This window comes from Eublepharis macularius, chromosome 12 (assembly GCF_028583425.1).
Source record: "Eublepharis macularius isolate TG4126 chromosome 12, MPM_Emac_v1.0, whole genome shotgun sequence".
Taxonomy (NCBI): Eukaryota; Metazoa; Chordata; class Lepidosauria; order Squamata; family Eublepharidae; genus Eublepharis; species Eublepharis macularius.
Window position 1 is genome coordinate 59184118 of NC_072801.1, and position 15927 is coordinate 59200044.

General features: G+C 47.0%; 1 protein-coding gene across 1 annotated transcript in view; it reads left to right on the forward strand.

The window, feature by feature from the left end:
- The first annotated feature begins 15332 nt into the window (after positions 1-15332).
- Positions 15333-15927, forward strand: part of SLC17A7 (solute carrier family 17 member 7) — a 32491-nt gene continuing 31896 nt past the window's right edge. Inside the window, exon 1 of the mRNA XM_054994084.1 lies at positions 15333-15402. Coding sequence (XP_054850059.1) covers positions 15333-15402 — 70 coding nt within the window. The remainder of the gene's footprint in view (positions 15403-15927) is intronic.

The window sequence follows — 15927 nt, forward strand, 5'->3', positions numbered from 1 at the left end:
CTTTTCTACTGCTACAGACTGACTAACATGGCTACCCACCTCGATCTATCTCCTGGAGGAAATGGCAGCTTTGGAGATTGGACTCTGGTGTTATACCTCACTAAGGTCCATTCCCTCTCCAAACTTTGCCTTCCCCAGGCTAATCTTCAGGAATGTCTCAACCCAGAGTTGGCAACCCCATGTGTCAAGGGAGGGTTGGACGGACCGAAGTGTGTGTGTGTGTGTGTGTAATACAGGCAGATCCATAGACAGAAATGTTGACTGTTTCCACACGACTTACCGGCCTCCAGAGCGTTGTAGCGTCTTCTCGCGCGAAATCATACCAGGAAGATGCTATCATCCGGGAGTTTTGTGCAACGCATCTTCCTGGCATGATTTCATGTGAGAAGATGCTATCTTCCATGTGTTTTGCGCAATGTTCCGGAGGCCGGTAAATCGTGTGGAAACGGCCATTATAATGATGATATCTAAGGTCATACTGGAATTGGGCAGTATAAATCAGTGTGAAACAGCAAATTAAAGAGGATATATTGTCGAAGGCTTTCACGGCCGGAGAACAATGGTTGTTGTGGGTTTTCCGGGCTGTGTTGCTGTGGTCTTGGCATTGTAGTTCCTGACGTTTCGCCAGCAGCTGTGGCTGGCATCTTCAGAGGTGTAGCACCGAAAGACAGGGATCTCTCAGTGTTGACACCATCAAACTAGAGAGGTTTAAACCTGATGTTAGATTTTGACACCACCTCTCTTCCAAGGAGCTCAAGGTAGTGAATATGCCCCCCTGCCTTGTATCCTCCTAACAATCTTCCCCCACCGTCACTCCCATGTGTTGAATCAAAAGTCAGTCTTCCTTGAGTGGATCCAAGCCTCTCCTGTGAATTGTGGCTTTCCCCTACCAGGCGTGACCTTTCCTGATGTAGAATTAGAAGCACAGCTAATCCCTCCCCTCCCCACCCAGTGCAGTTCAGGTTGCTGCTGTCTACAAATCCCCACCCCCACCTCAGGCAACATCCTGTCGTGGGGGGGGGGGCGCTTCCATTTTTAAAGCCAAAGTCATTTGGCCATTTTCTAGATCTATGATTTTGTACGGGCACGGGGGGGGGGGCACTGCTCTGCCTCCAGCATGTCTAGGGCGAAAGCCTAATCAACTTTGCATTGGCAATCAGAATGGCAACATGTTCAATTGAAGAACAGAAACACTGCAACACTGAACACCCACCCCAATCATTGCCCTCTCCTGGCTTCCCACTGAGAAATCTTCCTCTATCACTAGTAACTTCCTCTATTGACTAGTAACAATAGGCCAAAAGAAGCTGTTTCAGGAAACAGAAAATTCTGCCAGGAGAGCCAATCTGGTGTTATGGCTGGGGTGTCAGCCAAGACCTGGGTTCAAGCCCCTGTGATACTTAGAGGGAGACCCAGGATCAGTCATTGCTCCTCAACCAAACCCACCTTACAGGGTTGTTGTAAGGGATAAAATGGGCAAGGGAGGAATTGGATATGCCTCCTCGAACTTCTTGGAGGAAAGGTGGGATAAAAATTGAATCGCCTGAAATACACAAGCTCAACTGAAAGGTGTTGGGACAGGGATGGGATGGGGGGTGGGGGGAGAACTGCCTGATCTAGTCTTTTGCCTTTAACAGTAGGCGGATGTGCAGGACTTATCAGAGGAAGATTCATGCGGGACAGGGAGATGCATTATTACCAGTTAATCGTCTGCACCTCGGATTGATGGTTGAAAGCTGGTTGAAAGACTGGCAACCCTAGAAGTATCCTATATTCTGTTTTTTAAAAAAACCTAATAATCAACATTCTGCATTCAATTCTGCAACTTATCTACAGCTTGAAAATCAGGCACAGGTGCATTCATTTCCTGGTTTGGCACAGTCTGCTTCTGCTAGCTATTGGAAGGGATGCGGAACTAGGTCCTCCCTACTGATTCCCCCCCCGCCCCCAGCCTCAGATACTGTGCAGAAATTGAAGCTTATTTTTTGCCATTATACACACTAGCATCGTGCATTTAAAAAGTAGCTGATATTATCCGTAAGCTGCATTTCACAATCAGTACAAAATTGTTTCATATCCGTGTTTGCGTGCAACTGAGAAACACACATAGTCCTAAGGCAGGGCTTTTTTTCTGGGAAAAGAGGTGGTGGAACTCAGTGGTAGAACTGAAGACCGCACAATGATGTCATTTTGGGTCAGCTGGAACAAGGGGGGAGTTTTTTAAAGTTTAAATTGCCCTTGGTGAAAATGGTCGCATGGCCGGTGGTCACATGGCTCCCTGATCTCCAGACAGAGGGGAATTTAGATTGCCCTCTGCGCCGCTTGGCGGCATGGAGGGCAATCTAAACTCCCCTCTGTCTGGAGATCAGGGGGCGGGGCCACCAGCCATGTGACCATTTTTAAGAGGTGCCGGAACTCCATTCCACCGCATTCCTGGTGAAAAAAAGCCCTGGTCCTAGGCAAGAGAAGTATTTTGCCCAAAGCTCACAAAAAACTAAAGTTTCTGCCAGGGTTCACTGCAAGTATCTTTCTTTCTCCAGCTATTGAACAAAGTGTTCAGTGAGTCTTGCAGGTCTGTGAGCCTTGGCAGATATTGTTATGTTGTTGAAGCCACCCTGGACAGACCCCAGGGCAATGTGTATCCTCTTGCTAGTCCTTAAGATGAAAAGTCGATTTGAAAAGTCAAGGCAAGATTTCCTCATCCTGATTTTAAAGGGGATTTCCAAATCAACCCAGCAACCTTGAGCCCCTTGGATGGGGAAGAGGCTGGGTATAAGTAAAATGAAAAACATAGCAGGTTCCAAAATAAAATACTACTTTTGCATAAGGGGAATGCAGTTCACATGTTGCTCCTAAATATTCCGTGCATGCTGCTGAGAAAAACAACGTGGTATGACTTTAGACTAAACTTTGGGCCAAGAGTGTAAACAACTCTAGTATGATTTTAATGTGTGTGAATACCTGGATGCCAGCCTCCAGGTGGGGCCTGTAAATCTGGAATTACAACTGATCTCCAGAGTACAGAGATCAGTTCCCCTGTTTTGGAGTCTGGACTGTATGGCATTACAACCCTCTGGGGTCCCTTCGCTCCAGGACTTTCCCAGCCCAAAGTTGGCACCCCAGAACACTATTGCCAGTCTTTGGAAAGGCCTTGTTCCTGTGCCGTTAAAAGAAGCCTGGCACACACAAATCAAGCAAGGGAAGCCTTTCTGTGTATGATCCTGTGTGTCAGCTGCTTCTGCTTGCTATCCCATCCCTGAGGATTTTGTCATCCTTCTTTGCCAGAACAGGAATCTTTGTATTACTGTTCCTGTTTTGCAGCACAGCCTGCCAGAGGAAGTTAGGCAGACACTGACTGTTGTTAGGAAAAGATGCAATGCGAAGGTTTATCTGGGAGGGAATGATTTTCCTGTTGTTAAGGCATTTCAGTGTTAACTATTGGAACTGACCCTGTTGAATGTTTTAATTGAGGCTTTGGGCATGTTTTGCAAGCTGCTTGGGCTCTTTGGGGGAAAGGGGAATACAAAGATTTTCGATACATAAATACAAGCAAAGGTTTCTTAGCAGGAAGACGTAGTAGTGGAGAGCACCCTAAAGTCACAGCTGACTTATGGCAACCCCTGGTGGGGCTTTCAAGGCAAGAGGCTAACAGAGGTGATTTGCTATTGCCTGCCTCTGCAGCCCTGGTCTTCATTGGCGGTCTCCCATCCAATTACTAAACAAGGTCAACCTTGCTTAGCTTCCAAGATCTGATAAGGTCAGGCCTGTTTGGGCTATCTATGCTTAATTTCTGCCAGCTGTTAAAGGCACAAGAACAGGACCATTTTTTTTAAAAAAAAGCTGGCAATCTTATTGGTAGAAAAGGAAACAATTTTTGGAGTCATGCTCCAAATAGGGTTGCCAACCTCCAGGTGGGGCCTAGAGGAGTCTCCAAGCATTACAACTGATCTCCACACTATAGATATCAGCTCCCCTGGAGAAAATGGCTATTTTGGAGGGTGGACTATGGCACTATACCTCACTGAGGTCTCTCTCTTCTCCATACCCTGCCATTTCGTCTTCACTCACAAATCTCCAGGAATTTCCCCAAAGTTGGCAACCCTTGTTGCTATACATGCACACAACAGACCTAAGCAGTTCTGATCCCACTCAATAAGTTGCAGTGGTTCATTTTCTCTCCCTGGCTTGCTCTTCACCTTCAGAGAGAGCAACACCACAAATACAAGATTTTGCACAAATCTTTTGTGCATGTAAAATGTCTGCCAGTGACAGCTTGTGAGCAGGAGGCTTCTGGGGTGGGGGGTAACTGTACATGTGTGTGTGCGCGCATGCGTGCGTGTGTGTTATTCTTGGCTTCCTTGCTGCATATTTTATGAACAAGGTGACGAAGGAGTAGGGGGGAGAATGTTGGGGGTGGAGGCTTTGGCCAGCATAAAGAAGTGCTGAGCTTTAAAGCTACCACCATATGTTCCCCACTGCCTTGTTATCTGATGCCAATAATGTATTGCAAACCCTCTGCTGTGATCGGAACTGCATCAGGCCATTGCGTCGTCGTTTTGGCAAGGCTAAAGAAATGTCTGAGGGCCCTGTGCCAAAAGGCACTGGGTGCAAGGGGTGCGGTAGGAAGCATAGCGTTGCGGGCAAGGAAGAGGGGAGAAGAGGTGCCTTCGCTGCTTTGCAAATCCTCCTCTCAGCATTCTATTTTGGAACCTTCACGCGTGAAACTGACAAGGTGCCATTTTTGGCACCTGTTCCATAAGGCTGTGAAGGGGAAGGGGAGGGAGGACAAAAATATCAGTGATAAGACAGCCTTGGAGACAGAGTTGTTGTGTGTCCTTGTGGCCCCTTCGTTGAAGATGCAACCCTTCTTCCACTATGCATGTGCAGCAAGGAGAGCCATGCCCAAACCAACAGTCAACACCTATTCACCCTAATGGAAAAATCAGGGCACAACTTAGCTGAAACAGCCTCCCTTGGACTCAGACAGAGAGGGCTGGGGGGTTGAAAAGTGCCCTCTTCCATTCCTTCTGAGTTGGGAGCCAGAGCTTCTGCATCCTCTTCCGTTGCTTCCCTGTGGCTTTTTAAAGGCCTTACCCATATGCCTGAGCATGCCCAGTGGCCTCCGTGTACCTAGAAGTCTCACAGGAGAGTGGTCAAGCCCATGACAGACCAATAGGTGAAAGGAGCAGGTGATGAGGAAGACTTCTACCTGAGACCCTGGGGAACCTCCACCAATCAAAAGAAGGACGAATGATCTGACTCAGTATAAGATGTATAAGATGTTCATGTGGTAGCTCTTTGATCCTCTTTGACACTGTTGCCCACTGCCATCATGTGGTGGATGCTGGGCTGCATCCTTAGTATAGGATGTCAGGGGGAGGCATGGCAATGATTGGGAGGAGGAATAGCAACAGCGGTGAGGAGTACTGGAGAGAGGTAAGCCCACAGCAGGGACTCAAGCAGAGATGCAATGTGCAGCCCTCTTCTGAGGGCAGGTAATTCTGTTGCATCTCAGCACTGGTAGTAATTAAATGATGCAATCATGCTTGGTGGAGATGTAGCACAATTAGCTATTCTCAGCACAGCGTAATTGGAAGGAGACCAGAACGGATCAGTAAATCATACAGGAACACAGCGGAAAACCTCTTCCCAAGATGGTGTTGTGGGCATCAAAAGTGGTTGAATGATCCAGTCACATCTGATTGGGATATGGGGCAGCCTTCTCGAGGAAAGATCAGTTGATTGTTCAGAGTTGCATCAGGCAGCCTCCTCTTTGAATAAGGCAATAGACTTATAGATGACTAAATTTGTGGCATGTTATTCGGAAATTTCTGGGTCAGGCAGTAGCTGTTGCCTTTTGTGTTGTGACAGGATACATACTTTAAAATGGTGCTGCATGCACATTGTCAGGCTGGTCATGGGCAGCTGGACATGTGGGAAGTTGAAATGTGCCTGCCAGCAGGACTGGGGCTGGAGCTGGAGCTGTGCTTCTGGCTCAACAGGCTACTGGCAGCAGGGCAGGCAAGGAGGCAGGGAAGCTGGAGGAACAGGGAAACGGAACAGCAGAGGGCCAGGCTACAAGTGACGAATGACACTTGAACGGCAAGTGAACAGACTCATGTGTATTCCTCCCTGTTCACTTGCGCAAGTGAACAGGGAGGCATACACGTGAGTCTGTTCACTTGCCGTTCAAGTGTCATTTGTCACTTGTAGCTTGACACCCAGAGGAGGGCTGAGTGTTTCCTGCACAAATGCTAGCCAAGCGAGGAAATGATTAACCAGTGAGCTGTCAGGAGGTGGAGCAGAGGGTGAGCCGTGCTTGCAGTGTCACCGAAGAGGGCAGACCTACCCCTTGTGGCCTGCAGAGGCTTACCAGAACAGCATCAGTGCACAGAACAGAAAGCTCCTGGTATGACCCTTTGCCAATCTCAAGAGCACGCAGTATTTCACAGACGGATCGAAACAGGGTCATGCTAAAGCTCTCTGCCCGAGCCAGCGCCACCCCCATGACACACCGCTGAAGGCAGCATGCTCAGGCTCACACATCTCTGTCTTTTAGCGGCAAATTACAGCTGCTCATGGGCCCAGTCTGAATTGGGGAGAAGAGAACGGGTTTAAACCTTCCATCTGGTACAATTTGGCGAATCGAAACTGGCCACCCTGTGCTTTTCTTGGCAAGCTAGAGTGGGGAAAGACAGCATCCCATGCATGGTTGTAACTTGTCTTTAAAAGACTAATGGAAATCTGCGACCTCTATTCCCCTTTAATTTGACCCTCCGTTGCATGCTGTGTTCCTTTACTTTGCAGTCGTCAGTCCCCTACTGACTTAAAAGCGAAGACAGCGTTTCTTCTTTCAGGTAAAAATATATTGGAAAAACATAATTAATTGTCTGACAATATGCTATCACAGTTCAAAATCTACTTCAACACCTGCAAGGTGTGAAATGGTTGGCTGTGCACTGTAGGGTGCCGTATTATTCATGCACACACATTTATTCGCATGTGCACTAGAGACTAGAGTCATCCTTCCCCACCTTGGTGCTGCAATGTTAACTTCTGGAGAAGGCTGTGATTTTAAGACTCAAAATATCTTGACTTTCACCTTGGGTGTTGGGCTCCTGGAGGCCTGCAGTTCACAAGTGTTTTTCTGCCTGTACAATTCCAGAAACTGGTAATGCAACTCGTGGCTTGGAAAAATGGGGCAAGGCTGGCTGTGATTATTCATAGCAGGGAGGAAAGCAAGTCTGCCCGAAAGCATATGCGTGCGCGCACGCACACACAAGGAAAGCAAATAGCGTTGTTCTATAAGTGTGCACCATGTGCTTCAGTCAGGATCTTAATACGTGTGCCTGTGGAACTCCCTACCACTGGAAGAAATGGGTTGAACAAAGCCCCATTGTATGTTGGCAAAGTGCCTTTCCATTTGTTGTATTCCAAGTGATCTCCCCCCACCTCCAAGCTGGATGTATTGATCCATTGATCCATGCACAGAGCTGTTCCAGTATAATTTCCCCCCAGGTAGTAGGCCTGCTTCCACACAGTGACAATTCTCTGTGTAACTCCTACAAATACAGAGGGGAGTGGTGCGGACGTGGGCAGGATGGGCACCAATGAGCACATTTCCCGTCCACAGGGCATGCTAAAATACTTTGACAGTGATCTTTCCAAAAAAAGATTCTACCAAACCAAGTTTGAGAAAGATGACAGCAAAGCTGGCGAAAACACAAGAAGTGGACAATTAGGGGATGACGTTGTGCTGATGCTCTAAAAAAAACACACCGCCCTGGTTTGGAGGCCAAACCAGAGCAAAAACTCTGAGTGGAAGCAGTCTGTTATGTATGAATAACAGAGTGGCTGTTCTGAATGCCCTAGTCCTGGGTTCCTGAGTCGGTCGATGTCCAAGAAGGAAGGTCGTATTTCACCCTCCCTTCACTTTACAATGGAAATGTGATTTCAGTTTTATCACAGATGCTGAGGTCAGCTAGTGAGTTCATAGTTAAGGGGAGAAGCAAACCCAGGAATTCCTGAGTTGCAGCTCAGTCTCTGAATCAGTCACACCAGCTTTGGCTAGAGAGTAAGAACACGGGGATCACTGGGATTTGCTTCTGAGTAAACTTGCATGGAATAAAGCTGGTCATGTCTGAGCTGACACTTGTGCACAATATGGTTCCTGATCTCTGTCTTGCTTTTATTCTTCCAGTGCTGAGATTCAGTGGGTTGGGATAGAGGTCACCAGAACCTGCAGGTGAAGCTGAGCCAGAAATTGGATCCTGAGAAGCTTATGGTACTGTCCAAGGTCACTGCAAACCTGCTGCCAGTGTGCAGCTTAGCCAGGGATATTTAAAACCTCCCTTCCTAAGCTGCCAGCGCTGCTGCCATTGAGCCTACGTCAGCAAACAGGGATCGTATGCAGAACTGGGCAGAATCCAGTACTGGATGTGGGACTGTTATATTGCAGAGAGAATGACAGCCCAGCCAGTAGAGGGTGCTCTTCCTCAGAGGGCAAAGCTGAATGTCCCTCTCTCCATTTCCTAGCAGGAATGCTGATTGGTTGGTTTCTGACCAGCACACGCACGTGCACACACACGCAGGCACTGTTCAGTCTCTGATCAAGATATACCATCCATCCTCAACATTTCAAAGACAAATATATGAATATTTATGTGAGCTGAGAAATCTCCAGTTCTCACAAGGATCACGGCTTAAATCCTCCACCCCCACATTATACTTCATTGAACGTAGTCCTCTGCCAATTGTATCCTGTTATAATTTAGACCAACAATCAAATTGCAAAATGCAAGAAGGCTTACCTTTTTTTAAAAAAGTATTTATATTTTTTAATCCAGCCTTTCCAATAAGCTCGAGGTCGAAATGTAATCATAAATCAGACCTCCTACATCACTATGGGTGGCTGCAGACTGCAATCCTAAGAACACTCTCCAAGGAGTAAGCCCCGCTGAATAAAACAGGATTTACTCCTGAGTAGACCCTCTTAGGCGCACTCCTTCAGGAGCTCGGTTTGTTTAGAAAGGCAGATTCTCTTGTTCATACCAAGAGCAGGAATAGTGTGTTGTGGAAACAGCTCAATAATGGATGTGACTATACTCCCTACTGGAGAGAATGATGCAGTAATTCGAGTACTGGACTAGGATCTGGGAGACCCAGGTTCGAATTCTCACTCTTCCATAGAAGCTTACTGGATGCTCTTGGGCTAGTCACTCTCTCTCAACCTAACCTACCTTACAAAGTTATTGTGAGGATAACAGGGAGGGGAGGAGAATGATCTAAGCTGTTTGGGGGAGAAAGGCAGAGTATAAATGAAGTAAAATAACAGTATAAAAATGTTATTAACTAAAGAGCAGCCATTTTTTCCCTGTTGCTACATGACAGCGCATGAGGGAAGTTGGCATGATACAGCCTGATCTCGTCAGATCCCGAAAGCTAAGTAGGGTCGGTACTTGGATGAGAGACCACCAAGGAAGGCTCCGTAGAAAAAGGCAATGGCAAACCACCTCTTCTTCTCGCTTGTCATGAAAGCCCCCTTGCTGGGGCTGTCATAAGTCGGGTGTGACTTGAGGGCACTTTACTTACATTCACACACACAAAACAGTTATCTGCACACAAGAGAGCAGGGGTGCTTTCCTCCTGCCTCCCTTTGCAGGCACAGTGAGAGGAACAGCAAAACACTGAGGCAAAGTCATTCAGCAATGGAGATTTGTCCCGTGCTATAATCCTTAACTTGTCACGTCACTCACTTGGCTTGTGTCCCCCTAGCCTTGGTTGTCTTGGCTCTTATCTGGGTCCTGGCCTTGACACTTGAGCTCAGAGCTCAAGCTCCTCCTCTTCCTGTCACATGACTGTGATGCCCCTTCTCTGTCCAGTTGCGATGGAGGCATGGCAGGCTCCTGAGCAGAGTTGCCAGTTTCACCTTGGGAAATTCCTGAAGATTTGGGGGCAGTGCCTGGCGAGGATAGAGTTTGGGGAGGTGAGGAGCTCAGCAGGGATGTGATGCTATTCAGTCCTCCCTCTGAAGCTACCGTTTCCTCCAGGGGAACTCATCACTAGAGTCTGGAGCTCAGCTGTAATTCTGGGAGAAGTCCAGGCTCCACTAGAGTTGTTAGTGTTTGTCTCCATCAACTCATAACATTGTTGATTATTGCAAAGCTTTTGTAAAGAAATTTCTGAAATTCAGTAAGATGGAGAAGGGCAGAAAAGTCCTTTGAGAGCCCCCCCCCCCTGAATTTGGGCTCATTCTGAAATAGCTTGTCCTGCTGCCCTTTAGGGTTGCCAGCTTCCTGTGGTGGATTCGTATCTCCCAGAATTACAACTGATCTCCAGGCCGAAGGGAACATCTCCCCTGGAGAAAATGGTTTATTTGGATAGCAGACTCTAAGCCATCATGGCCTGCTGAGGACCATTTGTTCCCCAAACCCCACCTTCCCCAGGACCCCCCCCCCCAAATCTCCAGGAATTTCCCAGCCCAGAGCTGGCAACCCTAAGCATTGAGGTATTTGTTATACACTGAATGTGTCTAAGTGAAGCTTCAGTCTGTTTATTTAGTAGCTGGTTGAGCTGAATCTGCTGTTCCATTGTACCTATTAGTATTACTTAGCGTATTGGTTACTGAACAGAATATTCTTAATAGGGAATCCAGTCTTGTTGACACGTTTTACAGAGTTAGTTATAAGAACAACAGCAAATACCTTACAAAGTTAACATTCATTTTGCTAACACTTTCTTCTTAAGATTTCAGAATATTTAATCTCCCAGTGGATCTGTTTATTAAATTATGCAGTATTTCTGAGGGCAATAGGTTAGCTCGAGGTGAACGTAACTTAGTTTTTTTACAGGGGTTGTTCTCAGGGGGCATAAAGCAGAAGACAGGAGATGCCACATCAGCCACTTTTTAAAACGGATCTTCACCAGTCTACTTTCACCCTTGGAGCTGGCATCTTTTTCCTGTCTCTGACATGCAGAAATGCAGCAGATGAAAAGGCTAAGCTTCTGCCTGCCTGGCTGTTGTTAAAGGTACAGGAGTACAGTCAGTGAAAAGAATAATACTCCTCCAACTCTGTCAATCATCGGGAGTAGTATTTTTGGGCCAATGAAAATACGAACTATGGACTAGGGGCAGGAGGAGGATGTTAAGATAAATTTATGCCCCTCCTTCCACAGGAACTCTGATCCTTGGTGGGATGATATCCCCCTTGCTGAACGTGTATACGTGGCTGTTGGTTGGACTGGGGACACTAGACCCATTTAAAACAGATTTTCACGGGGATGGGGAATTTTAGAGGGTTGCCCCCTGGTTGCTGTAATTAATTTTGGATTGCACTGTTGGTCTCTCCCTATCTCCAACAGGATATTGTGAGCTGGAAAAAAGCACACAGAAAAGGGCAACTAAAATGATTGAGTGGTTGGAGCACCTTTCCAAGACAGAAGGCTAAAAAGTCTGGGAATTTTTAGTTTTGAAAAAGAGATCACCAAGAGGGTTCATGCAGGTCCATCAGTGGCTGCTAGTCATGTGTAAAGGGAACCTCCATGTTCAGTGGTAGTAAATCTCTTAAAATCAGTGCTAGGAGGCAACCTTGAGGAAGGAGGTTGGCCTCTTTGCTGTTTGTTGGCACTCTAGGGCAACTGGTAGGCCACTGTGTGAAACAGGATGCAGGACTAGATAGAGCATGGAGCTCTTCTCAGGTTCTTAGCATTAAAAGATGCAAATTCTGAAATCTCTTATACAAAAGAACGGGGTGTCACTGCAGGAGAGGCGGAAACTTTAAGGGCTCTGAAGATTCATGGAAGAAAGGGAGGGGAGGCGAATCAGACTTGGAAAGAAAGCCCCATTGCCTCGGTTGCTAAGCGAGAGGAGCTTCTTGGGCTAATGCCGAGTCTGAGCTCAGAGCCCATCTGCACGGCTCCGATCGGAACAGCTTCTGCGTGGGCTACAGCCGCCTCCCTACCAGGCTGACGAGATACTGTGTAAGAGCAGGAAGGGGGCGATGATAGATGAGGACTTGGGGGTGCTCCAAGACCCCTAGCATCTAAGGTTGCCAGCGGGCCTGGGGGGAAAGTCCTGCCCCTTTAAAAGAGGTTTAATGTACAGAAATGGGCAGTTGGAAGCTTTTCATGACATAAAGCTAAATGACATCACCTGAGATTAGCTGCAGATCAAAATGATACTTGATCGAGTGGAGTGCAAGTGAACAGGGAGGAATACATGTGAGTCTGTTCACTTGCCGTTCAAGCTTGGCCCTAAAGGGACAGCTGGAGGGACCAGTTTAAAAGCTGGCAACCCTACTGTAGAATTTCTGGCAGCACAGGAGGGTATCTTCCCCCTATTTTATCGCAGCCTATGGATGTGCTGGTTTAGTTGGTGGATCTACAGAGAGTCACCTGGTGTAGACCTTTAAAATGATAAGACTCTGTTGAAAGGGGGGATGGGGAGAGAGAAACCAATGCCTTCTAACCATTTGATCATACTGCCTGATTTGCTTTTCATTGACTCTACAACTAGTACATTGCCCCAGATCTGCGGAACGACCCGTTTTTCTGTACTTCTGCTCACTGCTTTATGGGTGTTCTGATTATTGCTGGTGACAGATCTGAATAACCACTGACTTTTATATTTTCGGAGGGAGAGCAGACTTTGATTACCTGCCTCAATGTGCTTTGGGACAATATATATGACCTTTTGTGTGGGGCACCAATTAAAACAACCAGTCTCCAAATAGCTTCCTGAATCATTTGTAATATGTTCTAGAAATTCTTCTTGGTCTCAAAAAGCAACATCTTTTTTTCCTTTTTCAGTAGGGGATTGTGTATTAACAATCACAACAATATATGTGGAACAATCTGAGCATTCCAAAGTGCTATATTAATGCTAATAATAATTAATGTTGGGTTGTATTCAGTGGGCTGTGGGGCTTACAGAAATGGTTGAGAGCTGAGGGGAAATAGGGAGGGATTAGTCCCAGAAATAGTATAAATCTGAAGTGGACTGAATTGGAAGTCACCCCAGTGGCACTGCTCAGTGGGACTTTTTTCTTTCTTTCTTTCTTTGGAATAAACATGTAGATCAAAATGTATAGATTATGCAAGGTAAGCAAAATGCATTTACATTACAGACTTCATCATTTCTTGGCACAGAACTTGTGTGTTCCTTTGATATACAATTTGGATATTTATAGTGCAGAACAGGTTGCAACTTTTTTGATGGACTAAAAAACATCCCTGATTAACTTGGACAGCACTGTACAAAATAGTTAGTTTAAAGTACTTATAAAAACTGCAGGTGACCGGTGAAGGAATGCCCTTTCTGAGATGTTGCTTGCTCTGGAATATAAATGAGCTGTCAAAGAACAAAGGAAGTACATCTTTTTCTTCAAAACGACAGTTGTATCCATGTGCATTGTGCCCTGGCACAATGCTGTTGCTTCTGGAATGTGGCAAAAGTGGAATCAGACAGGGGTGAGATTGTGCCAGTTGCCAGGGGGACCTGGCAACCCTACAAGCAGGCCAGATGCACCCCACCATGGGACTCCCTCTGAGAGTTGCCAGGTTAGCGGGACCTGGCATTTACCTCGTGCCTCCTGTGTGTTTTAGTTTGCATGTCTCGTGCTCCCGACGCATGCATGATAATATCATTTTCAGGAATAACATCATCGCACCGGCTGTGAGAGTGCGCCTATGCTGTGTGTGCGGCCTATTTGGCCCATCTGGGGTGAATATTGGCCCCAAATGAAGCATAGCAGCATTCCTGAGGCTACCATGATGATGTCACTCCTGGAAATGTTTTCGCACCCCCCAGGAGCACACACACCACACATATTCCTGGGATGCCTGCTGGTGGCGGGCAACTTCTGGGGGACTTGCCACCTCCCACAGATCGCTGGCAGATTGACGGGCCAGGGAGCAAATTCCCGGGAGTTTTCCCACCACTATGACACTATATCATAAATGCAACATGTCCTGTTCTTTTTAATTGCAAAGACGAATATAATCTGGGAATGGTGGACATAGTGAACTTCTGAAAGAAGCATGATCTGGATGACACCACAACTTCATTTCCCCAACAGGGAGCCAGCTTGCATGCCCGTTTCAGACAACCTTTTTTCAAGGTATTAGCTGAATCATCAAAAAATTTTAGCTGTGAAGAACAATAGTCAATTCCATGGTCCCGGCAGGCTACATTTAAAAAAACTGGACATTTTGCATCTATATCTATGAGTTGGATATAGTGTCATGTTTGAGCAAATTTTTCAGCCAAATTGCCATTCTATGGCTGTATGTAACTTAGTGTAAGACATTTCCGGTTTGCAGTGAGACTGTAGTAGATTATTCAAGTTCTGGGTATCAATTATTTTGTACTTTAGAAATTGGAGCACTTTTAAAATTGTTAGTTATGCACTTCATAAAATGAACTTTGATATAAGGAATTTTGCTATAAAAATTATTTTCTAATTTGTGACTTGTGTTTATAGTTAGCTTTTCACGGCTTATTGCGCCTCTCCAGTCTCTTTCTGTGATACTCTCCTTATAACCCACCTGAAAGTTGGCAAGCTTGACAGCTCATACAATGCCTCAACTGCTGGCAGCTCCAATTAAAAGAATCAGATAGCAGCAGAGTTGCTGGTCCTGCAGTGGGGACAGGGGAGCCCCTGCTCCCGGCCTTTCCCTACCCCTGCCGCCACTCAGCTGACCGGCAGGGAGAAACGCACAGGAACCGGCCACCCGGGGTGTGCTCCTGGCATGGTGGGATGACATCAGTCCCAGGAGTGACGTTATTGCTAGGCTTACCAGTTCCCCATTGGTGGGAGGCAATCTCCCATGGGTTTGCCTGGTTGCGCACCAATTACTGGCGATTGTCAGGAGGTGGCACCCCCCCCCCAGCGATTGCCCATCACTAGCAAGGCACCGGGAAAATGTGCACCAGCTGTGCTCCCTGCAGAGCATGACAATATCACTTTCTGAAATGACGTTATCACGCCAGGTGCAGACGTGCTCCTGCACTTTGTTGGGGCCCATTTTGACCGCAAACGGGCCAGAATTAACCCTGTGCAAAGTGCAGGATCATGCCCGTGGCTGACACGATGACATCACTTCCTGAAAGTGACATCATCATACCTGTCTGGAAGTGCATGCACAAAGCGCATGCATGAGGCAACAACACAAGGTAAGTCCTAGTCCCCCGCCTCCCGCCGGGAGGGTATAGGGACCTGGAAACCCTAGTCATTGCACAGGCCCCAGGAGTGATTCCAGGCTTCATACCAAGCCGATCCCTAAAGAATCAGCCCAGCGCGAAGCTTGGGAGCACTCCAGTGGCCTGCACGACGATGTCACTCACGGAAATGAGGTTATCATGCAGCACCAGCAGCTTTGTGTGCTTGCAAGAAGTTTCTACAGGTGAGTTCCAGGTCCCCCCTCCTGCTGGAAGGCTAAGGGGACCTGACAACCCCGGAGAGCAGATGATGTGAAAGGCCTCCACCTGACACCTGGAAAGCTTCTGAGAGTCTGAGTACACAATACTGACCTTGATGGACTAATGGTTTGATTCAGTATGAAGCAGCTTTATGTGCTCATGTGTGTGTGTGTTCCTACTCTTTGATAAAGTGGTCCCCAGGCTAATTCTGTTACCATGAAGTCCTCTTCTTTTGATTTACCTTCAACTTGGCCATCAGATGGCCTGCTGACACTATAGGGTTGCCAACTCCAGGATGGAAAAAATTGATGATTTGGGGAGTAGAGCCTGGAGATATTGGGGTTTGGAGAGGTGAGGGACCTCAGTGGGGTATAATGCAATACAGTCCACCTTCCAAAATAGCCATTTTCTCCAAGGAAAGTAATCTCTGTAGTCTGGACTCAGAGATCAGTTGTAATTCCAGGAGATCTCCAGCTACCACCTGGAAGCTGGAAAAACCACGGGCGGCC